This window comes from Sminthopsis crassicaudata, chromosome 2 (assembly GCF_048593235.1).
Source record: "Sminthopsis crassicaudata isolate SCR6 chromosome 2, ASM4859323v1, whole genome shotgun sequence".
NCBI classification, from domain to species: Eukaryota; Metazoa; Chordata; class Mammalia; order Dasyuromorphia; family Dasyuridae; genus Sminthopsis; species Sminthopsis crassicaudata.
Window position 1 is genome coordinate 208,479,160 of NC_133618.1, and position 24,712 is coordinate 208,503,871.

The 24,712-nt window shown below is 36.1% G+C and overlaps 1 protein-coding gene across 4 annotated transcripts in view; it reads right to left on the reverse strand.

Annotated features, from left to right (window-relative positions):
• SRD5A2 (steroid 5 alpha-reductase 2) overlaps positions 1-17,146 on the reverse strand; it is an 81,536-nt gene extending 64,390 nt beyond the window's left edge. The window contains exon 1 of one of the 4 annotated variants that reach the window (XR_012486166.1): positions 16,786-17,137. Coding sequence is in view for 3 of the 4 variants with exons in the window: in XM_074288131.1 (XP_074144232.1) it covers positions 16,786-17,066 (281 nt within the window). In the remaining variant the exon portion in view is untranslated. Of the gene's footprint in view, positions 1-16,785 lie in introns of all 4 variants that reach the window. The other 3 variants (XM_074288131.1, XM_074288130.1, XM_074288132.1) reach the window with 3 other exon arrangements.
• Positions 17,147-24,712: the final 7,566 nt, after the last annotated feature.

Consider the following 24,712-nt stretch of genomic DNA (forward strand, 5'->3'; position numbering starts at 1 on the left):
CTGGATCAAAAGTCAGAACCCTAAAATATGTTGTTTATAGGAAACACATTTAAAGCAGGGAGATACATACAGAGTAAAGGTAAAAGGTTGGAGCAGAATCTATTATGCTTCAAGTGAAGCCAAAAAAGCAGGGGTAGCCATCCTTATCTCAGATCAAGCAAATGCAAAAATTGATCTAATCAAAAGAGATAAGAAAGGAAACTATGTTTTGCTAAAGGGTAGCTTAAACAATGAAGCAATATCAATACTAAATATATATGCACCAAGTGATATAGCATCTAACTTCCTAAAGGAGAAGTTAAGAGAGGTACAAGAAGAAATAGACAACAAAACTATAATAGTAGGAGATCTCAACCTTGCACTCTCAGAATTAGATAAACCAAACCACAAAACAAATAAGAAAGAAATTAAAGTGGTAAATAGAATATTAGGAAAATTAGGTATGATAGATCTTTGGAGAAAACTGAATGGTGACAGAAAGGAGTATAATTTCTTCTCAGCAGTTCATGGAACCTATACAAAAATTGACATGAAGATTTCAAAATTAAATGCAGGAAGGCAGACATAGTAAATGTTTTCTTTTCAGATCATGATGCAATAAAAATTACATTCAATAAAAAGACAGGAGAAAATAGACCAAAAAGTAATTGGAAACTAAATAATCTCATCTTAAAGAATGATTGGGTGAAACAGCAAATTATAGACACAATTAATAATTCCACTCAGGGTAATGACAACCATGATACATCATACCAAAATTTGTGGGATTCAGCTAAAGTGGTAATAAGCAGAAATTTTATATATTTATAGGGTTACTTAAATAAAATAGAAAAAGATAAGGTCAATGAATTGGGCTTGCAACCTAAAAAGCTACAAAAAGACCAAATTTAAAAAACCACAATCAAACACTAAACTTGAAATTCTAAAATTAAAAAGAAATTAATAATATTGAAAGTAAAAACACTATTGAACTAATAAATAAAACTAAGATTTGGTTTTATGAAAAACCAATAAAATAGATAAACCTTTGGTAAATCCAAATAACAAAAAGAAAAGAGGAAAATCAAATTGTTAGTCTTAAAAATGAAAAGAGGAAATTTCCACCAATGAAGAGGAAATTAAAGAAATAATAATGAATTTTAATAACCTAAGTGAAATGGATGACTACTTCCAAAAATATAGGCTTCCCAGATTAACAGAGGAGGAAGTAAATTGCTCAAATAGTCCCATTTCAGAAAAAAGAAATAGAACAAGCTATTAATCAACTCCCTAAAAAAAAATCTCCAGGATCAGATGGATTTACATGTGAATTCTACCAAACATTCAAAGAACAATTAACCCCAATGCTATATAAACTATTTGAAAAAAATAGGGAATGAATGAGTCCTACCAAATTCCTTTTATGATGCAGACATGGTACTGATACCCAAACCAGGTAGATTGAAAATGGAGAAAGAAAACTATAGATCAATCGCCCTAATGAATACTGATGCTAAAATCTTAAATAAGATATTAGCAAAAAGACTACAGAAAATTATCCCCAGGAAAATACGTCATGATCAAGTAAGATTTATACCAGGAATGCAGGGCTGGTTCAATAATAGGAAAACTATCAGTATAATTAGCCATATTAATAACCAAATTAACAAAAACCATATGATCATCTCAATAGATGCAGAAAAAGCATTTGATAAAATCCAACATCTATTCCTATTAAAAACACTTAAGAGTATAGGAATAAATGGACTTTTCCTTAAAATAATCAGTAGCATTTATTTAAAATCATCAGTAAGCATCATATGTAATGGGGATAAACTGGAACCATTCCCAGTAGTATCAGGAGCAAAACAAGGTTGCCCACTGTCACCATTACTATTCAATATTGTATTAGAAATGCTAGCTTTGGCAATAAGAGTGGAGAAAGAGATTAAAGGAATTAGAGTAGGTAATGAGGAAATCAAATTATCACTCTTTGCTGATGATATGTTGGTCTACTTAGAGAACCCCAAATATTCAACTAAAAAGCTATTAGAAATAATTCACATCTTTAGCAAAGTTGCAGGATACAAAATAAACCCACATAAATCATCAGCCTTCTTATATGTCACTAACAAAATCCAACAGTTAGAGTTACAAAGAGAAATTCCATTTAAAATAACTACCGATAGTATAAAATATTTAGGAATCTATCTGCCAAGGGAAAATCAGAAACTATATGAGCAGAACTACAAAGCACTCTCCATACAAATTAAGTCTGATCTAACCAATTGGAAAAATATTAAATGCTCTTGTATAGGACGAGCAAATATAATAAAGATGACAATACTACCTAAACTAATCTATTTATTTAGTGCTATACCAATCAGACTCCCAAAAAACTATTTTAATGACCTAGAAAAAATAACAACAAAGTTCATATGGAAAAACAAAAGGTCAAGAATTTCAAGGAAATTAATGGAAAAAAAATCAAATGAAGGTGGCCTAGCTGTACCAGATCTAAAATTATATTATAAAGCAGCATTTACCAAAAACATTTGATATTGGCTAAGAAATAGATTAGTTGATCAGTGGAATAGGTTAGATCCAAAGGACAAAATAACAAATAACTTTAATAATCTAGTGTTTGACAAACCCAAGGACGCCAGCTTTTAGGATAAGAACTCAATATTTGACAAAAATTGCTGGGAAAATTGGAAATTAATATGGCAAAAACTAGGCATTGACCCACACTTAACACCATACACCAAAATCCGGTCAAAATGGGTTCATGAGCTAGGCATAAAGAATGAGATTATAAATAAATTAGAGGAACACACGATAGTTTACCTCTTAGACCTGTGTAAGAGGAATGAATTTATGTCCAAAGAATAACTAGAGATCATTATTGATCACAAAGTAGAAAACTTTGATTTTATCAAATTGAAAAGTTTTTGTACAAACAAAACTAATGTAGATAAGATTAGAAGGGAAACAATAAACTGGGAAAACATTTTTACAGTCCAAAGTTCCGATAAAGGTCTCATTTCCAAAATATATAGAGAATTGACTCTAATTTATAAGAAATCAATCCATTCTCTAATTGATGAATGGTCAAAGGATATGAACAGACAATTCTCAGATGAAGAAATTGAAACTATTTCTAGACATATGAAAAGATGCTCCAAGTCATTATTAATCAGAGATTAATGCAAATTAAGACAACTCTGAGATACCATTACACATCTGTCAGATTGGCTAGAATGACAGGGAAAGATAATACACAATGTTGGAGTGGATGTGGGAAAACAGGGACACTGATACATTGTTGATGGAATTGTGAATACATCCAGCCATTCTGGAGAGCAATTTGGAACTATGCTCAAAAAGTTGTCAAACTGTACATACCCTTTGACCCAGCAGTGTTACTACTGAACTTATATCTCAAAGAGATTTTAAAGAAGGGAAAGGGACCTGTATGTGCAAAACTGTTTGTGGCAGCCCTCTTTGTAGTGGCCAGAAACTGGAAACTAAGTGGATGACAATCAATTGAAGAATGGCTGAATAAATTGTGGTATATGTTTGTTTGTTTTGTTTTGTTTTTTTGTTTGTTTGTTTTTTGAGGCTGGGGTTAAGTGACTTGCCCAGGGTCACACAGCTAGGAAGTGTTAAGTGTCTGAGATCAGATTTGAACTCTGGTCCTCCTGAATTCAAGGCTGGTGCTCTATCCACTGCGCCATCTAGCTGCCCCCATGGTATATGAATAGTATGGAATATTATTGTTCTGTAAGAAATGACCAACTGGATGATTTCAGAAAGGCCTGGAGAGACTTACATGAACTGATGCTGAGTGAAATGAGCAGGATCAGGAGCAGGATTGTATACTTCAACTGTATACAATATTGTATGATGATCAATTCTGATGAACGTGGCCCTCTCCAACAATGAGATGAACCAAATCAGTTCCAATAGAACAGTAATGAACTGAACCAGCTACACCCAGCAAAAGAACTCCGGGAGATGACTATGAACCACTATATAAAATTCCCAATCCCTCTATTTTTGTCCACCTGCATTTTTATTTCCTTCACAGGCTAATTGTATACTATTTCAAAGTCTGATTCTTTTTGTAAAGCAAAACAACCATTTGGCCATGTATACATATATTGTATTTAATTTATACTTTAACATATTTAACATGTATTGGTCAATCTGCCATCTGGGGTGGGGAAAAGGAGGGGAAAAATTAGAACAAAAGGTTTGGCAATTGTCAACATTGTAAAATTACCCATGCATATAACTGGTAAATAAAAATTATTAAAAAAAAAAAAAAGAAAGAAAGAAAGAAAGAAAGAAATGATGAACAGGGCTATAGCAGAAAAACCTGGAAAGACTTCCATGAGCTGATGTAATGTGAAATGTTCTCATGTACAAATATTATAAGATTATCAGCTATTGTCAACAATATAAAAATAAGACAACTCTGAAAGGCTTTTGATGAAAAAATGCTATCAACGCACAGAGAAATAACTAAAGATTATTTCTTTATTTTTCTTGAGGGTTTTTGTGGGGGTCAGGGATCTATGGTTTCTTTTATAATTTGACAATTATGGAAATGTTTTGCATGACTCAATATATGTGGTCTCCTATTGGATTGTTTGCCTTCTCAACAGAAGGCAAGGAGGAAGGAGGAGGAAAGGCAAGAACCTAGAACTCATAGTTTTAAAAACAAATGTTAAAAATATTTTACATTGTACCTGAGGAAAAACAAAAGCTAAATTTTTAAAAAGAGTCTAGATATTGCATTTCAAGAAATTACCAAGGAAAATTGTCCCATATCTTAAGTCCAGAAGGTAAAATAAAAAATGAAAGACCTCACTAATCACCTCCTGAAAGAATCCCAAAATAAAATTTCTGGAAATATTATAGTCAAATTCCAGAGCTCCTATGTCAAGAAGAAAATATTATGAGCAGCCAGAAAAAAAATTCAAATATCAAGGAGGTACACTCAGGATTCATGCAAGATTTATCAGCTTCCAAGTTAAAGAAGTAGCGGGATTGAAATATAATACTCTGGAAAGCAGGAACCATTATTACAACCAAGAATTTTTACCCAAAAACCAAGAATAATCTTGGGGTGGGAGGGCTGTTGGGGAGTAGATATTTAATTAAATAGAGGTCTCACAAGCATTCCTGATTTTAAAAAACCCAAAACTGAATAGAAAAATTGACATTAAAACACAAGATTCAAGAAAAGCATAAAAAGATAAATATGAAAGAGTAATTATAAGGCACTCAATAAAGTTAAATTATTTATATTCTAATTAGGAAGATAATATATGTAATTCTCAAGAACTTTATCATTAGTATTGCAGTTAGGAGTCTACATAGAGACCATGAGTGGAACTTGATTATATTGGAATGATGATGAAGAAAAAGGAAGAAAGTAAAATGAGGAGGAGGAGGAGGATGAAGAGAAGAAGGATGGGGGAAGAAGAAGAAGAAGAAGAAGAAGAAGAAGAAGAAGAAGAAGAAGAAGAAGAAGAAGAAGAAGAAGAAGAAGAAGAAGAAGAAGAAGAAGAAGAAGAAGAAGAAGAAGAAGAAGAAGAAGAAGAAGAAGAAGAAGAAGAAGAAGAAGAAGAAGAGAGGAGGAGGAGGAGAAGGAGGAGGAGGAAGAAGAAGAAGAAGAAGAAGAACAAGAACAAGAACAAGAACAAGAAGAAAAGGAGGAGGAGGAGGAGGAAGAAGAAGAAGAAGAAGAAGAAGAAGAAGAAGAAGAAGAAGAAGAAGAAGAAGAAGAAGAAGAAGAAGAAGAAGAAGAAGAAGAAGAAGGAGGAGGAGGAGGAGGAGGAGGAGGAGGAGGAGGAGGAGGAGGAGGAGGAGGAGGAGGAGGAGGAGGAGGAGGAGAGGAGGAGGAGGAGGAGGAGGAGGAGGAGGAGGAGGAGGAGGAGGAGGAGGAGGGAGAGGAAGAAGAGAGAAAGCTATATGGGGGAGAGGGGGAAGAAGAGAAAAGTGAGAGATAGAATTGGGAAAATGTTCCCAAGTAAAAGACACAAAAGAAAGTATTTTTATAGTAGAAGGGGAAGTGAGGATGTGGTAGACAATGTTTGAACCTTATTCTTACTAGAATTGGTTCAAAGAGAGCAGATTATATATACACTTCAATTATTTTGCCTAATAGGAAATGGGGGAGAAAGAAATGAGAAAAAAAAAAAAGTAATGAGTGATAAAAGGGAGGGTAGGTTGAGGGAGGCAGTGTTTAGAAGCCCAATAGAATTGAAGAGGAATAGGATAAAAAGAGAGAAAGAAGAAACAAAAGAAAACATAGAAGATACACAGAACTCTAAAACACTATTGATGAGAGAAATGTAGATTAAAGGAACTCTGAGCTACCACTTCACATCTATCTAATGCTGAAGGGGATGACAATAACGAAATAGGTGAATGAATAAACTATTGGAGAAGTTATGAATTGGTCCAATAATTCTGCAAGATAATTTGGAACTTTTCCCAAAGAGTTATAAAACTTTACATATCCCTTGATTCAACAATACCTCTCAAAAGATTAAAGAAAGAAGAAAAAGACCTGTATGTAGAAAAAAATTAGCAGATCTTTTTGTGCTGGCAAAAAATTGGAAATTGAAGAAATTCACATCAGTTGGGGAATGGCTGAACAAGTTGCAGCAAATGACTATGAAGTACTCTTGTGCTATAAGAAATTGAAGGGGGAAGCTTCAGAAAACATGGCAAGAAATATATGAACTGGGAGGTGGAGCCAAGATGGCAGAGAGAACACACATTTTTTCTGACCTCTTCCCATGGCCTCATTTCCAAATAACTAGCAAATTCAGCTTCTGAATTAGTTCTAAACTGGCAGAACCCACAAATATTGAGAGTGTAACAAATTAATGGCAGAGGATAATTTTGAAGATCTCCAGAAAAGGTTTATTTCAATCAGGCATGGAGGAAGGCAGGCCAAGTGCAAGCAGACTGAGCACAGAAGCCAGTACAGGCAGCACAGAGTGGGAAGGGGGTGCAGGCTCCACGTGTCTATTGAACCCCAAAACACCAGAATTTTATGAGATCTGGCCACACACACCCAGTTTCAGAAGTCATTCAGCACTGACTCAGTGCAGCCCACTGCTGTAGAGGAAGTTTAGAACAATTTCTCTTGCCCTAAAAGCAGATCTCAACTTAAAAAAAAAAAGAAAAAGAAAAAAGAAAAAACTGACCATAGATAGTTTTAATGGTAAAAGAGAAGAACAGATTTAAAACCCTGAGAAGACTAAAAGCAGATCTTTCCCAGATGAAGCCCCTAAGGGTAAATAAATTGGTCCCCATTACATAAGGCTCTCCTAGAGCCTCCTAGAAGAAATTAAAAAGGATCTTAAAAGAGAGCTAGGAGAAAAATAGGGAAAGGAAATGAGAACTTTGCAAGAGGGTTTGGAAAAGGAAACATAGAAATTATCTGAAAAAAAAAAGTTCATTACAAAATAGACTTAGTGAAATGGAAAAGGCATATAACTCCTTAAAAAATAGATTGGACAAAATGGAAAAAACAACTCCCTGAAAAACAGAATTTGTGAAATAGAAAAAGAAAACAATGCCCTGAAAAACAGAATTTGTGAAATGGAAAAAAAATCCATAGAACAAAACAATTCATTTAAAAAATTCAATTGGGCAAATACAAAAAGAACTTTAAAAATGAAGAAAATAATACATTAAAAATAAGAACTGAACAAATGGAAATGAATGACTCAATGAGATATCAAGAATCAGTCAAGCAAAACAAAAAAAAAAAAAAAGAAAGAAAGAAAGAAAAGAAAAAAATTGAAGAAAATGTAAAATAGCTACTTGGGAAAACAACTGATCTGTAAAATAGATCTAGGAAAGACAATCTAAGGATTATTGGATTTCCTGAAAACCATGATGAAAAAAGGAATCAAGACATTATTTTTCAGGAAATCATCAGAGAACTGCCCTGATAGTCTAAAATCAGAAGGTAAGAATTCACCAAACACCTCTTGAAAGAGACCTCAAAATTAAAACTCCAAGGAATATCATGGCTAAATTTCAGAACTATCAGATAAAGAAAAAAAAATATTGCAAGCAGCCAGAAAGAGACAATTCAAATACTGAGGAGCCACAATAAGTATTACCCAAGACCTAGCAATTTCCACCTAGGATCAAAGAGCCTGGAATCTGATATTTCAAAAGACATAGGAACTTGGAATGCAGCCAAGAATAAACTACCCTGCTCAACTGACCATATTCTTGCAGGGAAGAAGTTGGACAGTCAACAAAACAGGTGAATTCCATTTATTTCTGATGAAAGATCAGAGTTAAACAAAAAAAAATTGACCCCCCCCCCAAAAAAAGAAGCATCAAAAAGTAAAAAGAAAAGAACTTTTGAGAATTGTATCTCTGTTATGGGTATACATAGAGAGTGAATGTATAATTTGATTTTACTGTTATAATATAAAAAAAGAAACTAGAGGTGGAAAGGGGATTGTACTGGAAAAGGAGGAAAGTGGAGGTAAAATGAGGGAAATTACATCTCACGAGGAAGCAAAGAAAACCTATTATATTTGAGGGAAAGAAGGAAGGGGGATGAACATTGTGTTCATCTTACTCTCATCAGATTTGGCTCAAAGAGAGAATATTAAACATATTTAGTTTCACAAAGAAACTTATAAGAAAGTGGGAGGGGAAAGTGGAATGGAAAGGAGAAGGCCAATAAAAAGGAAAAGAGAAATAGGAGAAAGATATAAGAAAAGGGAGGGCTATAAAGGGGGAGGACTGTTTGAGGCAAGTGGTGGTCAGAAGCAATATACTGGAAGAAGGGAAAGGGGGAAAGAGAAAAGCATAATTTGGGATAAATAAGATGGCGGGAAACAGAATTAGTCATCTTAACTATGAATATGAATGGGGTGAATTCTCCCATAAAACAGAAGTGGATAGCAGACTGGATTAAAAGCCAGAATCCTACAATATGTTGTTTACAAGGAACACATTTAAAGCAGAGTGATGCATATAGAGTAAAGTAAAAGGCTGGAGCAGAATCTATTATGCTTCAGATAAAGTTAAAAAAAAAAAAAAAAAGCAGGGTTAGCCATTCTAATTTCAGATCAGTCTAAGAAAAATTTGGTCTAATTAACAGAGGTAAAGAAGGGAGGGGGATAAACATTATGTAAATCTCACTCTCATCAGATTTGGCTCAAAAAGAGAACATTAGACACATTTGGTTTCACAGAAAAACAGAAATACAGGAAAAGCATTTGATAAAATTCAACAAACATTCCTATTAAAAACACTAGAAAATATAGGAATAAATGGACTTTTCCTTAAAATAATTATTAGCATCTATTTAAAACTACCAGCAAGCATCATATGCAATGGCAATAAACTAGAACCATTCCCAATAAGATCAGGGGTGAAACAAGGTTGTCCACTATCACCATTGCTATTCAATATTGTTTAGAAATGCTAGCTTTGGCAATAAGAGAAGAAAAAGAGATTAAAAGAATTAGAGTAAGTAATGAGAAAACCAAACTATCACTTTTTGCAGATGATATGATGGCATACTTAGAGAATTCTAGAGAATCAACTAAAAATCTATTAGAAATAATCCACAAAGGGGCAGCTAGATAGTACAGTGGATAAGAGCTGGCCCTGAAGTCAGGAGGACCTGAGTTCAAATCCAGCCTCAGTTATTTCCTAACTGTGTGAGCCTGGGCAAGTCATTTTCACCCCAATTATCTCAGAAAAAAAAAAGAAAGAAAGAAAGAAAGAAAGAAAGAAAGAAAGAAAGAAAGAAAGAAAGAAAGAAAGAAAGAAAGAAAGAAAGAATCCACAACTTTAGCAAAGTTGCAGTATACAAAATAAATCTACATAAAACATTGGTATTTTTATACTTTTGTAGTATTTTTATACTTATATTTTATAGTATTTATATACTAACAAAGTCTAACAGCAAGAGATACAAAGAAAAATTCCATTTAAAACAACTGTTGATAGTATAAAATAGTTGGGAATTGAATTCAGGAACTCTATGAGCAATACTACAGAATACTTTCCACACAAAGTCAGATCTAAACAATTGGAAAAATATCAAGTGTTCTTGGATAGGTCACACAAATATAACAAAGATGACAATACTGCCTAATCTATTTATTTAGTGCTATACCAATCAAACTTCCAAGAAACTATTTTACTGACCTAGAAAAAAAATAACATCAAAATTCATCTGGAAGAACAAAAGGTCAAGAATTTCAAGGGAATTAATGAAAAAATTGCAAATGAAGGTGGCCTAGCTATACCAGATCTAAAACTATATTATAAAACAGTGGTCATGAAAACTATTTAGTAGTGGCTAAGAAACAGAGTAGTTGATCAGTGGAAGAGGTTAGGTTCACAGGACAAAATAGTCAATGACTATAGTAAACTAGTGTTTGACAAACCCAAAGACTCCAGTTTTTGGGATAAGAATTCACTAGTTGACAAGAACTGCTGGGAAAATTGGAATCTAGTATGGCAGAAATTAGTCATTGACCCACACCTAACACCATATCCCAAGATAAGGTTGAAATGGGTTCATGATCTAAACATAAAGAATGATATTATGGGATGGTTTACCTCTCATATCTGTGGAGGAGGAAGGAATTTGTGATCAAAGAAGAACTAGAGATCATCATTGGTCACAAAATAGATAATTTTGATTATATTAAGTTAAAAAGGTTTTGTACAAATAAAACTAATGCAGACAAGATTAGAAGGGAAGCAATAAACTGGGAAAACATTTTTTATATTCAAAAGTTCTGATAAAGGTCTAATTTCTAAAATATATAGAGAATTGACTCAAATTTATAAGAATTCAAGCTATTTTCCAACTGATAAATAGTCAAAGGATGTGAACAATTTTCAGATAAAGAAATTGAAACTATTTCTAATAATATGAAAAGTTACTCTAAATCACTATTGATCAGAGAAATGCAAATTAAAACAATTCTGAGATACCACTACACACCTCTCAGATTGGCTAAGATGACAGGAAAGGATAATGATGAATGTTGGAGGGATGTGGGAAAACTGGGATACTAAAGCATTGTTGGTGGAACTGTAAACAGAGCAATTTAGAATTGTGCATACCTTTTGATCCAGCAATGTTTCTACTGGCCTTATATCCCAAAGAGATATTAAAGGAGGAAAAGAGATCCACATGTGCAAAAATGTTTGTGGCAGCCCTTTTTGTAGTGGCAAGAAACTGGAAACTGAATGGATGTCTATCAATTGCAGAATGGCTGAACAAATTATGGTATATGAATGCTATGGAATATTATTGTTTTGTAAGAAATGATCAGCAGGATGATTTCAGAGAAACCTGGAGAGACTTACATGAACTAATACTAAGTGAAATGAGCAGAACCAGGAGATCATTGTACATGGCAACAACAAGATTATACAATGATCTATTCTAATGGACATGACTGTCTTCAACAATGAAATGATTCAAACCCATTCAAATTGTTTAGTGATAAAAAAAAAAAAAAGTCATCTACACCTGGAGAGAGGACTGTGGGAACTGAGTGTAATTCAAAACATAGCATTTTCACTCTTTTGTTGTATTGCTTGCATTTTATTTTGTTTCTCTCTCTTTTTTTTTTTTACTGGTTTGATTTGCTTTTTCTTGTATGCATATATTTGGATTTAACATATATTTCTACCATATTTAACATATATTGGACTACTTGCCATATAAAGGAGGTAGGGAGGGAAAATTGGAAAACACGGTTTTGCAAGAGCTAATTGTTGAAGAATTCTTAATAAAGAAAAAGAAAAAAAGAAATATATGAACCGATACAGTTCAAAGTGAAGTGAGAAGAACCAGGAGATCATTGTGCATATTAACAGCAATGTTATAATGATGATCAACTATGAAAAATTTGGTTACTCTGAGCAATATAATGATCCAAGACAATTCCAAAGGATTCATGATGGAAAAAAAAATGCCATCCATTTCAAAGAGAGAGAGAGAAAGAGAACTAGTGAACTCTGAGTATAAAATGAAGTGTAATTTTCTCACTTTCTTCCCTACTCATTTATTCTATATTTTTAAACTAGGACAATCAACTCCTTTGTCTCATATAGTTTTCATACATGATTTTTGAAAAATAGCTTTGAAAAATTATTAGGCTTTAATCCATTGGGATTGACTATGCCTTTAAACCCAAATCACTTTGGCTCTCAATGGTTGGTCAATAATTATAGGCTCGTGGGAAGAAGACATTTAGAGCAATTAATATCTGTGCAATACCAGTCTTGCTATAATAATATAAACAGCAACAAAAACTAGTACTTGTATAGAGCTTTAAGGCTTTCAAAGCATTTTAGATATGTTACTTTATTTGATCCTCTTAACAAACCTGGAAGGTAGTTGCTATTATTATCCACATTTTTCAGATGAGTAGGTTAAAAAACTTTCAGGGGAAAGGAGAATAGAAAGGGGTCACATAGTAAGTTTTTGAGGCATGATTTGAACGAAAATCTTCCTCATTCCAAGTCCATCACTCTGCTCACTGTCATATTCCCAGTGAATTTTTATATTAGAACTTATCTAAATAAAAATCTATAAAATACTAACAATAAAAAATATGTTATTCCAAGGTGGTTTTAAAAAGCTGAATGACCCTCTCTCTTTCAATAAGGGAAAAAAGTAAAATGGTATATTTTCAGAGAACACAATAAACAGGTTAAAAATATAGAATGACTTTGAGAGCAAACAGATCTCACTTCACAAAGTAAGGATAAAGCTGGATAACAGTTCTACACTCCTAGATTTGTTGCCTGTAACAGAAAATGATTTATTTCCAGATGGGGCCTATTAAATGCTTAAGATATGAGAATGGAAACAAAAGGTTTTTCCACTCTGATGTTCACTTGAATTCAACCAACATTATGTTGATTTAGAAGTGTTGAATAAATCTCTGTATCACAATAAGCGATGAAACAGGAATTATACAAATATTAGGTTTAAGGAGTCTATAATTATTGATCTACAGAGAAATGTGTGCCTCAATATGTGCCAGTTGCTAGCTTTACTCTCCCCGCAAGAGGAAATTTCATGTTGAGTGAGATTGTGGCCCCCCTGTTGAACAAGATTCAGCTGCCTCTCATCTAAATGGCCCTTTAAAAGTAAGCTGATTGGCATTCAAGGAAGAAAGTGGTTTTATAGAGTATTGGTATCTCCTCTGCCTATACCAAGTAATGAAGGACAGGGAATGATAATGGGGGGAAGGGATGATTTTTTTTCTCTTCCTCCCTCAAAAATAGTCATAGCATCTTAAACACAAGTACTCTCCCAATAGTATTCAATCTTTGACTGGGGATAAGAAGAGAAAGAGAGTCTGGTCAAGAAGGAACTTCAAGGAACATTACCCCTAGCTGTAGAGAAGGGAACTGACTATGAATTATTAACCTGGCATTTGAGAACTGAGCTACAGGAAAAAAGCAGTCCAGGAAGCCAAACTGAGAGAGCCAGACATTCAGTAGAAGCAACATGAGGATAGCAAAGAAGATGAAAGATAATTTTGGATTTGTAATATCTGAATTATGAGTTGCTTTGGCCACATAAGTCCCCTACATGTGTGTATTCTCTAAGTTTGAGCCTATATTATGCATTTAAACTGTGTATATTTGTGGGAAAGTATATCCCAAGTTTACTGAAGATTTTGTAGCTTGTGCATTTTTTTAAAATCTGTTTTGTAATTTTCAAGTCTTACTTTTTCATTTTAATAAACCTTTTAGCTTTGAGCTAATAAGGTTTACTAACTGACTTGAAGAACACACCTACAGAGCCTCAAGACATTTTAATTTAGTAGACCCACCTTTGAATATGGAGGTAGCAATAGTTCCTCCAAGGAACTCAGCCTACAAGTGCAAATGCAAGCTGAATTGGGAGGGTAAGTATAACATACACAAGGATGATATAAAGTAGTAAATAACTGGGTCAGGGGAAAAAAACAAGTGCTATAGGAAAATGTTGAGAAAAGGAAAATCTATTTAGCTAGAAGAACCAAGGAATCCGTGGACTGGGGGAGAGGGGAGAGGAATTACCTAAGCTAAACCTCAAAAGAAGAAAAAGATTCCAAAAGGCAGAAATGAGGAAGAAGTGGATTCTAGGCAAGGGGAACCACCTGTCCAAATCCTCAGAGGCAGGAGACAGCATATCATATTGGAGGAACAGTTAATTTTCCAATTTGACTAGAATGTAGAATACATGAAGGAGAATACTAGGAAATAAGGCTGGAAACTTATAGTAGAGCCAGATGGGAAAGTCCTTAAATGCCAGGCTAAAGAATGGATATTTTATGCTAGAAACAATTGGGAGCCATGGAAGGTTTCTGGGTAGGGCAAGAATAAAATAGAACCTGAGGAATAGAAAAATGATTTGGCAGCTGGTAGCATGAAGTATACATTGTAAAAGAAAGAGATGATCCTATTAAATCCCTCTTTGTCTACAAATTAAAATAAAAAAGTAAAACCTACCTAAAATGTTTCCAACTTTTTGAAAATTCAGTTCTTGGTTATTTTGTTACGGTCGCATTATATAAAATTTTTAAAAGATCAACATTTCCTTAAATTGTATGAATGTTATCTTGACTGATTAAAAAAAGTCACCTAGAAGTCCTAGATAGTAAACTACAGAAAGGGTACAGTACTCTACACATAGATGTTGAATAAAAGTTTGCCAAATTAAATTTGTTCTTGAAAGAGCTATACTGGTGATGAAAGAGTAATTTCAAGGTGATAATTACTCCTATGCAGATATAACATCCTGCCTCCACATCAAAGCAAAATGCTAAGAAGATTCTCCACAAGCCAACCTCAGGTCCACAGATAAGCCCCATACATCCACACACAACTAGTGCAAGGTAAACTCTGTCCCAGAAGAGAACATACTTTCTTCTCAATTAGATATACTATAACCCTTGTACTATTGCATTTTCACCCACATCCATCCTTTCCTCACCTTCTGGTCTTTTGTGATACAACAGAGAACAATCATCCTGGGGCAATATCACTAAATATTGTTATCTCAGGATCTTGTTCAAATGTTACTAACCTTCCTGTTCAACCCTTTATAGGCTAAAGAGACAAATTCCCTCTTCCAGTGTACTATATCTTTATTTGAATTGCCCACTGAATCCACAGTCATGTGATCCTCTTTATTGTTGACCTCTTTCCCATCCCCCAGTTTTTGTCCCAGTGACACCCCTACTTTTGGCCATCACAGTAAATCATGGTAAAAGAAAGGATCTCATTTTGGTTCTCAGGTGTTCAAGCCCACATTGTTCCCATTTTCCCCAATGACCTTATTCTTTCTCTCCTTTCTAAAATAGTATGGTCCTTTAAGATTTAAATTAAACCTCCCTGGTCTTTTGATGCCAGTGACTGAGCAAATTAGGGTGTTGTCTCTGCTGATCAATATTCCTTTTTGGAATTCTCTGAGTCATCTGACCTCTTTATATCCCTTTTCCTTCTTTTCCAGCACTAGGGGATAGTAGAGAACAGATGGACTCTAAAGACCCTTTCAATCTTTACTCTCATTCTCCATTTATTCCCCAAGCCTCCATTCTTTTAATTCCCTCCCCTCCTTTTATTGACTGTGAGAACTGAACTAAACCTGGGAAGCAGAGCTCCTTTCCAAAGAAAAACATTCTTTCCAAAGAGAATTAGAGCTTATCAATTGTAGGTATTCCCTTTTGTATGAAAAACTTCTCCCTATTTTCTTCAAATAACCACTTCTTCTCCCTCCTCTCCCCTTCCCAAGGGAATTTGAAAAAAAAAAAAGAGTGATCGCTTGGGGGAGGGGGGTCCTCGGGGAGAGGAAGCATTAGAACTTCTCACTATTTCCCTCTGAATTGGTGCTAATAAAGAAGTCCAAGGAAAGTACAACCAGCAATTCCTCTCCAGCACTGAAATCCTATCTTGGTCTCTGGTCTGCATGTCTTTTCTTGATTTATGTCCCATCAATTCTGAGTGCTTTTTGGTAGACTCCAGCTCACAATCTCTTAGGCTAGCAGATCCAAAATTTTCCCCTAGCCATCCACTGATCCACCCAAACTCTATAAAAGATGGGTGAGGAAGGCTAGGAATGCGTTCGGCTAGCTCTGAGTCATCATCAGGCAGTTTTTATTTCTATTAAAGAGCTATGCAAACTCTCTCTTTGTGTCTCTTTCTCGCTGTCTTTTTGTCTCTATCCCTCTCTCTCGCCCTCATTCCGTTCCCCTCTTCTTTCCATTCCTCGTTCTCTCCCTTTCTCCCCTTTTTTCCTCTCCCTTCTCCTTCTCTCCTTTTCTATCTGTCTCTCTATGTCTGTTTTTCCCCTTCCTCCCTCCCTAACCTCCCGCCGCAACCTCTAGACTTACAGCCTCCCTTCCAGATTTGCCTCGGGCTGAGTTTCTAAGAGAGAAAAGTTCTAGGAAGAAGTCTCCGGGCTCCTGAACCTCTCTCCTACAGAGAAGCCAGGTGTGAGAGGGCGGGGCCAGACATTTCTGAGCCTCTCTACCGCTTCTCCAATCCTTTGGCCAGCCTGACTGAGCTGCTCCTTTCCGTCCCGGGATGCTTCAGCCCCACAGATCTACTGAATGCATGCAAGTTTCTGGGAATTGAAGAGGAACTCTCATTGAGCTCCTTCATCCCTTTTTGACTATTTGTCATGGAAAATCGCAGGTTCGAAGACGCAGCCCAAGATACTAGGGTTGCTTGCGGGAGGGTAATGAAAGAGGTGGAAAAGCTAGAGTGGGGTACCTGTGGAAGTAGTGTCCGCAGAAGAGGCCAAGCAGTAAGGTCCCCGGCAAGTCGAAATGGGGTTGGGGCTGCCAGGCAATCAGCCCAGCGGGCACCAGGAAAGAGGGGAGTTCCTGGAGGAACCAGGCTACGCGGGCTGGCAACCGTGTGGACAAGGGCAACAGGCTGTCGGCCTGTTTGCCATAGTTTGAGGGGCTGGAGGACAGCAGGTTAAACAACCCGAAACCGATCATCAGAGCGCTGCCAGCCAGCACCGGGCTCAGTTGGCATGTCATGGGCATCACGACAGTGCGCCTCTCACCACCACTCCGGGTGTGAGGAGCGCAGCCCCCAAAAGTCCCTTTATGGGGACAGAGAGACATTTCCCCGTGTCCGCCCCTTCTGCCAGGTCCCCCGCCCCTCCATCTTACCCCCCTCCTTCCCGCCCCCAATCAGAGGCGTCCGGAGGGTATGGCAAATAGAGAGGTAACCTTGGCCAGAACGTTACCCATTCTCCAGGCTGCTGGCTCAGCTGAACAGAAACTGTGGGAGGCGGGAGAAGAAAGTGGATCTATTTCTAGTAATTTTTGTAACCCCCGAGGCTCCGATCCATCAGTTTTGGCCACCGCCACTACAAAGAAAGAAGAGACCTCGTTCCTTCAACCACCTCCCCCTTTGCTCTTTCGTGGCTTCTTTTCTACTTAAAGACCGCTCCTGTTCCTCGTAACCTGACTCCGGCTGGGAAGGAAAATACGTGGGTGAAGATGCTGACCGTGAACTCAGGTTTACATCCCACCACCACTAAAACTCCTTAGAGATGCTCTCGTCCCCGGTGTTTCTGTTCTACCCCACTACACGCCCTCTCCCCTCCATAGGGTCTCTTCTTAGAAAGATATCACCAGAGGAGGCGCCGCACTCTAGAATGATCACTGGCTTTGGAATCTGGGGATCTGGCTTCACATCCCGACTCTGTCACTACCTGTGTGATTTGGGCAAGTTTTTTAATGTCTCTAAAGAGATTCGACCAGAGTCTCTCTGTCTCTGTCTCTGTCGATGTCTCTGTCTCTCAGTCTCTCTGTCTCGGTCTCTCTGTTTCTGTCTGTCTCTGTCTCTCTCTTCTCTTTCTCTCTCTTGTCTCCTCATTTCTGCCTTCCTATCTTATGTCTTTCTATCTCATTCTTTCTCTGTTTCTGTGTGTCTCTCTCCATCTCTTGTCTTTGTGTCTCTATCCCATGTTTCTGTCTTTGTGTCTTTCTCTATTTCCCCTCTTTCTCCCTATTTTCCCTCATCCTTGCTATTGCCGCAACTTCTCATTGTTCCATCTCTGACCAGTCCTCTTCATTCTCATCCTTCTCTCTTCCCTCCATTACTACTTCATTCATATTCTATTAGCTTTTTCATTTCCTTGTTACTGCTGCTTCAAATCAGATTGTTTCCCACTCTTTTCTAATAGACTCACATTCATCATTCTTCCCTTCTGCCCTAAACCCTTTAGTCCTTCCCCTCCCCACTTCTTATCCCTTCTCCACCCCTCCTTCCTCATATTCCCCAGTCTTCCAAGCCCTCCAAAAAAAAAAAAAAAAATCATTCAGTAGACAGAATGTTGTCCTAGGCCCTTAGAAGATGCAGAAAAATGTAAAGTTCAGAAATCCCAAAAGAGGTCTCTTACCCACTCCTAGCCTTTCATACTTCTGCTAAATCTCTTCATAGATTCCTGTAGAGTTAGTAAGTAGTCCTGGGTGTGAAATATTAACTCTGAGAACCTCCCTATAAGGCATAATGCACCATTCAGTGGGCTGCACTTCACCAATGGCACAGATGACTTTACTAATGAAGTTGCTCTCCACTGGCTTCTTTCTCATCTTTCACAAACAGATAAAAACTATTCCCATTCTAATTCCCATAGTCCTTAGCCCAATAACCTTGTTCAGCCACCTTGTCCTTTCAAGATGTTTCCTCCAATGTTTACTGCTTCCTCTATCCTCTTCCTCCTTCTTGATTCCCTTTTCTCTTTTCCTCCCCAACTTTCCAGTCTTTTAATCCTGCTTAAGACCTCTTACCCCTTCTTTCCAGTTTATTTTTTTGCTCTAGATTTCTTCGCTATTTTTCCTGTGCCCCAAATCCCTTAACAAAATAAATAAGTCACAGAATCTTATGGTTAGAATCCACTATGAAGAAGATCTAAGTGAATCTTTTCATTTTATAAATGAGAAAGCTGAGGTCATGAGGTGTTTCCCATACAGACTTAAGTTTATGATCTTAGTCATTAGTTGCCACATAGCTGGCAGGATGACAGAGGTAGGATGAAAATCCACCTCTGCTTGTTCTCGCCTATTTTAACCCTCAAAAATCCCAAATTCTCAACTTTCCTTGTTACTGTTTTTGCTTTTAGCTCCTTTTTTAAGCCCAATATTCCTTATCTTTGTTCATTCACAGCAATACATATGTTTTATAGGGGAAGACTATATTTGACCCAGTCTTTTCGTTTTCATTTATTTCCATTATCACTTATCTTATTCTTCTCAACTTTGTAATTGTATTGGTATAGAAATAGGCTGAAGGCAACACTCTATCCTCCTTTTATTCTTTATGATTTTAACATTCCTTCTCCCTTCCCTTCTGCTCTCTCTACCTCTCACCCTAACTTGCAATGTTCCTTCCTCCTCTCATGAGTTAGACATCAGAATATCACTAACCAGACTCTGCCATAACCCTCAGACTAGCCATAGGAGCTGAGACAGTCAAAGGCTTCTCAATGAGAAAAACACATAAATCACTCACAGTTAGTAGAAAGGCAATTTTATTTTGAGCATCCACAGGGCATAAGGTACTCAATGGCTCTCTCAGAGGTAGTGGAAGACTCCTCAGTCAGTAACAATTAGCATCCTCACTGACCACTGCTTGTTAACTTCATGTGTGTGCTAGGCCCTTACAGATTGCTAATGACAGGATATAGCTTTCTCACTCTATGTGACTAATATTTCTTTGGTAATTAGCATTTATATAGCACTTTAAGGTTTGCAAAGCACTTAACATATTTCATTTCATTCCATTTTTTCAAAACCCTGGAAGGTATTGCCTTCAACATGTTTCTATATGAATCCCATTACAAAGATGAGAAGAAAAAGAAAACAATGATAAGGATAATAAATGAAAGGACTGAGACTAATATAGTCTTCCCCTCTACATCATATGCATTGCTAAGGCACAATGAACTATTATTATAGAAACCTACCTGAGGAAAAAAACCCATAAAATGACCTGAGTAACAAAACATTGTCCAATGATAAAATGAAGGTTTGTAAGCTGGACTCTTCATCCTATTCTTGTCATGATTCCCTTAGACCACCTCATCTGTTCACCTGTTCACCCTCTGTCCACCTCTCCTTTATTGGATCTGCCCAATCTTTAACTGTATCAGAAAGAGGCAAACCTGAATGACTATGGCTTTCCTGTAAGAGTTAGATAGGATAGAAGAATAGAACAATCTGTTCCTAATATGGGAGACCAACAGGCTCCAGATTATGGCCCCTGAGGGTTATTAGGTACTAGAATAGAATCTCCCAGCCCCTTCAGAGAACAAGAACCTAACAATATATAACATACTGGCAAGTGTTATATACATCAGAAGCTCACAATCTTTTGCCATCAACACCATTGTCACCTGGTCCTCAGTAGCATCTTCTTTATCCATGAAAACTCCTATGTAAGTGGTTTTTTTGTCATAAATATCCTATTTACCTCTGGATGAAGATCCAAGATTGAATCAAAAAAGAAACTGTCTGGACTGATAGACAAAAAATCTACACAAATATAGACTTCAAATTTTTTTGTGAATTCAACCAATAAATTCTACTAGAGCCAGAGAATTATCACAGACTAAGGAATTGCCAGCAGTCTTTCAGACTTAACACTGATTTGGAAAACTTAAAACTATTTTAACATCTATTACCATACTAAATGGAACACCTAATGAATGGAGTGGTAGGCCTGAAGTCAGGAAGATGATTCTTCCTGAATTCAAATCTGACCTCAGATACTTAGTAACTGTACTACCCTGAAAAAGTCACTTATTCCTGTTGCCTCAGTTTCCTCATCTGTAAAATGAGCTAAAGAAGAAAATGGCAACCCCCTTTCTTTGCCATTTTCTTTGCCAAGAAAACTCTAAATAGGTCAGTCACAAAGAGTCAAACATGATCAAAAAACAACTGAACAATACAAGTGAGGAAGGTGAAGTTCAGAGAAACTAAATGGCAAGATTTGAACTCACTTCCCTACTAAATAAAGCTTTCTTGCACTTCACTTTTGAGTGACTGATCCCCTACTATTCAGACTTTTCTCCACTTGCTCTGATTCAATGTTCAAAACTAGAAGGATCATAACATTCTAATAAATCATCTAATTCAGAAGTTTCAAATATCACAGACTCCTAATTAGATTAAAATGTAATTTTAAAAAAACTTAATAAAATAAAAATACAATAAGACATAAATAATGTTATTGTGTAGTTTTCTAAGTGTATCTGCAAGGAATCTTTATGTTTAGAGGACCCATTTCTATTTAATATTCACACTACTAAATCCAATCCTCATTTCACAGTTGATAAAAACTGAGGTCAAAGAGTTTAACAAATGTCCCTAAAGTCAGTCAGGTTTTCTTTTTATTTAAAGTCCTTTTACTTTAAATCTAATACTCCTTCCATATTATATAATTAAGGATCAGTCTTAAAGTGTCAAATACTAACAAAGTAATTCAACACTGGAGACAATATTCAAAGCCACAGCTCTCCTGATCCAGGTCCAATAGTCTTTTTTAAGAATTATACTATTTTCATCATTATCCTCCATCACTCATTCTGATTTTTTTCTTCTTCTCCACTTCTTTTTCCTTCATCTCTGTCTATAGTTTAGGACATTTTTCCCCAGTCAGCTAATCTAGATATTTGATTCTTCTTGAGCCAACATTTTGAAGAAAAGATGACTAAGTCATTTGAAGAATTGTCATATCATAAAGGAATTTGATTTAGTATATGTAGATCAAAAAAAGTAAAATCAGGACAATAGTGCTACAAAGGGAATTGTGATACAGAGAAAGTACAGGGAAATGGCTTTTTAATTTAATATAAAGAAGACTAGCCAACAACAACAATAAAAAAAAATAGACTGTCTAGTGAGATGGTGAGCTCCTACTGTTAGCTGGAAGTAATTAATTAGCAACTGGCTGACCATCAAACATTTGCACAAGCGCCATGCTAGTAGACATCACAGGTGCCTGGAAAACCCTGGAATCATCCTTGACTTCTTTCCCTCATCTCCATAATGTTACCAATTGTCAAATCTTGACAATTCTGTCTCCACAATATATTGTGAATTTGCCCCCTTCTCTTCACTCATACAGTGTGTCTCATCTCCTCTCATCTGTACTATTGCTTAGAGCCCAGTTTTTTAAATTGTGGGTCATGACCTTATCTGGGACCATGTAACTAAATGTGGGGGTCGTTAAATTATGATTCATTATCAATAAATATTTGATTTACATATCTATTTCATGTATTTATATGGGTAAAAATTTTTACAACATTATCCCTTGCACTCACTTCTATTTCGAATTTTCCCCTCCTTCCCTCCACACCCCCCCCATAGATGGCAGGGAGTCCCATACATGTTAAATGTGTTATAGTATATCCTAGATACAATATATGTGTGCAGAACCGAATTTCTTGTTGCACAGGAAGAATTGGATTCAGAAAATAACCTGGCAAGAAAAACAAAACTGCAAACAGTTTACACTCATTTCCCAGTGTTCTTTTCCCAGTTTGTTACTTCCATTCTAATCTTGTTTGCATTAGTTTTGTTTGTACAAAAGCTTTTTAATTTGATGTAATCAAAATTTTCTATTGTGTGATCAATAAGGATCTCTATTTCTCCTCTGGTCACAAATTCCTTCCTCCTCCACAAGTCTGAAAGGTAAACTATTCTATGTTCCTCTAATTTATTTATGATCTCGTTCTTTATGCCTAAATCATGGACCCTTTTTGATCTTATCTTGGTATGTGGTGTTAAGTGTGGGTCCATGCCTAATTTCTGCCATACTAATTTCCAGTTTTCCCAGCAGTTTTTGTCAAATAATGAATTCTTCTCCCAAAAGTTGGGATCTTTGGGTTTGTCAAACACTAGATTGCTATAGTTGTTCACTATTTTGTCCTGTGAACCTATTCCACTGATCAACTAGTCTATTTCTTAGCCAATACCAAATGGTTTTGGTGACTGCTGCTTTATAATATCATGCTCTCTCTCATGAAATTACTTTCTATAACTTCCTACATGCTTCAGTTTTTATTCATCATGGATATATACTGTTTTGTTTTGGTTTTTTTTTGCAGTAAAATGTACGTTTCACAAAGGAAATTACTATTAGTGCTTGACTTTACATCTCCTATTCCTAGCTCAGCACCTTGTGCAGAAGAAATACTCAATGTATTTTGAATTGAATAACTATTTTAAGTGGAACTGAAATTTATTGACCCATCTTCTCTCTTATATCTCCTATTTCTACATCTCTTCATCTTTTCCTTTCCTCTTCTTTCCTTATTTTTCTCAACATTTCAGGATATTAATAATTATTTAACAAATATTGATTCCCTTCCCTTCTCATTTTCTCTCCAACATTTATCAAGCACCCGGTACATGTTCAGCATGCTAATACACATTTGAGAGGGAGAAATTATTTTATGTATAACAGTTAGCTGATCTTACAGAAATTTCAAACAATACAAGATGATAAGATGATTAAGTGCCAAGCAAAATAAGTGGTACAGACAGTGAGCAGTTTTAGAAGGAACAAATGCTCAATTAAAATGTGAAAGGTTTTTGGGGGGAGGTGGGGAGTTGGTTGTTTTTGTTATTGCTCTTTTTCCCTCCTTTGCTAAAGCTCCACAAGAAGGCAAACTGGAGGCTTGTGGACATTGAGTGTTTTATAGTCTGATATAAGCTAGATTAAAAGGTACCTGTGAGAGTTCAGAGAGAGAGGAAACAATTAGGGCCAGAGTTGATGGAAAAGGCTTTAGGAGACTGATGATGCAGGAAAGGAAGAAAGGGGAAAAAAGGCTGAGAAGACTGAAAAATTTTTATTTTGGTGTGATTATGTTCCCAGGATACTTAATTTTGTGGCTAAGGGTTCAAAGACAAAAATAAACATAGTATGTCCCTGTACAGAAAATTATCTGGAACTATCCACAACCCCATACTTTGTCCTGTATATTGGCCATAATATTAAATAGAGATTGATTGTGAGGCAAAAGAGCAAGGATAATGCCCCCCCCAAAAATGGCTAAATATAATGAAGTATATCTCATTTTGCTTTTATATTTCTTTTTTAATCTCTTATATAATTTTCAACATCTTCTTCTCTATTAGAATGCATTTCTTTCTGCCCCTGTCCCTACTCCTGCTCCACCCTGGAATTCCCAGCCATCCAAAACAAGGAAGGTGATATTTCTAGTTTTTATCATTGTGACCCCTGTCAAAAAAAAAAAATCCTCCCTGGAAATATGAACAAAGCTTCAACAGGTGATAATCGAGTACAAAGAACAAATATCATCAAAATTCCTGTGGAAAAGTTTGTTCTTATATTAAGCAATATTTGGTACTGCTCAAATGCATCAGGGAGCTCAAGGGTTATTAGAAAGGGAAACATGTGGCCCACTCACAGTTATAAATTTATTGCAAATAATTACAAAATATTTCACAGTAGTTCAGGATTTTCTGAAGGATATCAGCAGCCTCATAATAATCTACTTTACTTATGAGAAGGAGGTCTTCTATCATTAGAGTGAAAGGCAGAGTGGTGATATCTAAGGCTATGGATAGATAGCTCAAGTGGAGTCAACTGGAAGGACCTAATTGTGACCAATTCTTCCCTGATTCAGAAGGGTTTTATACCCCTCAAG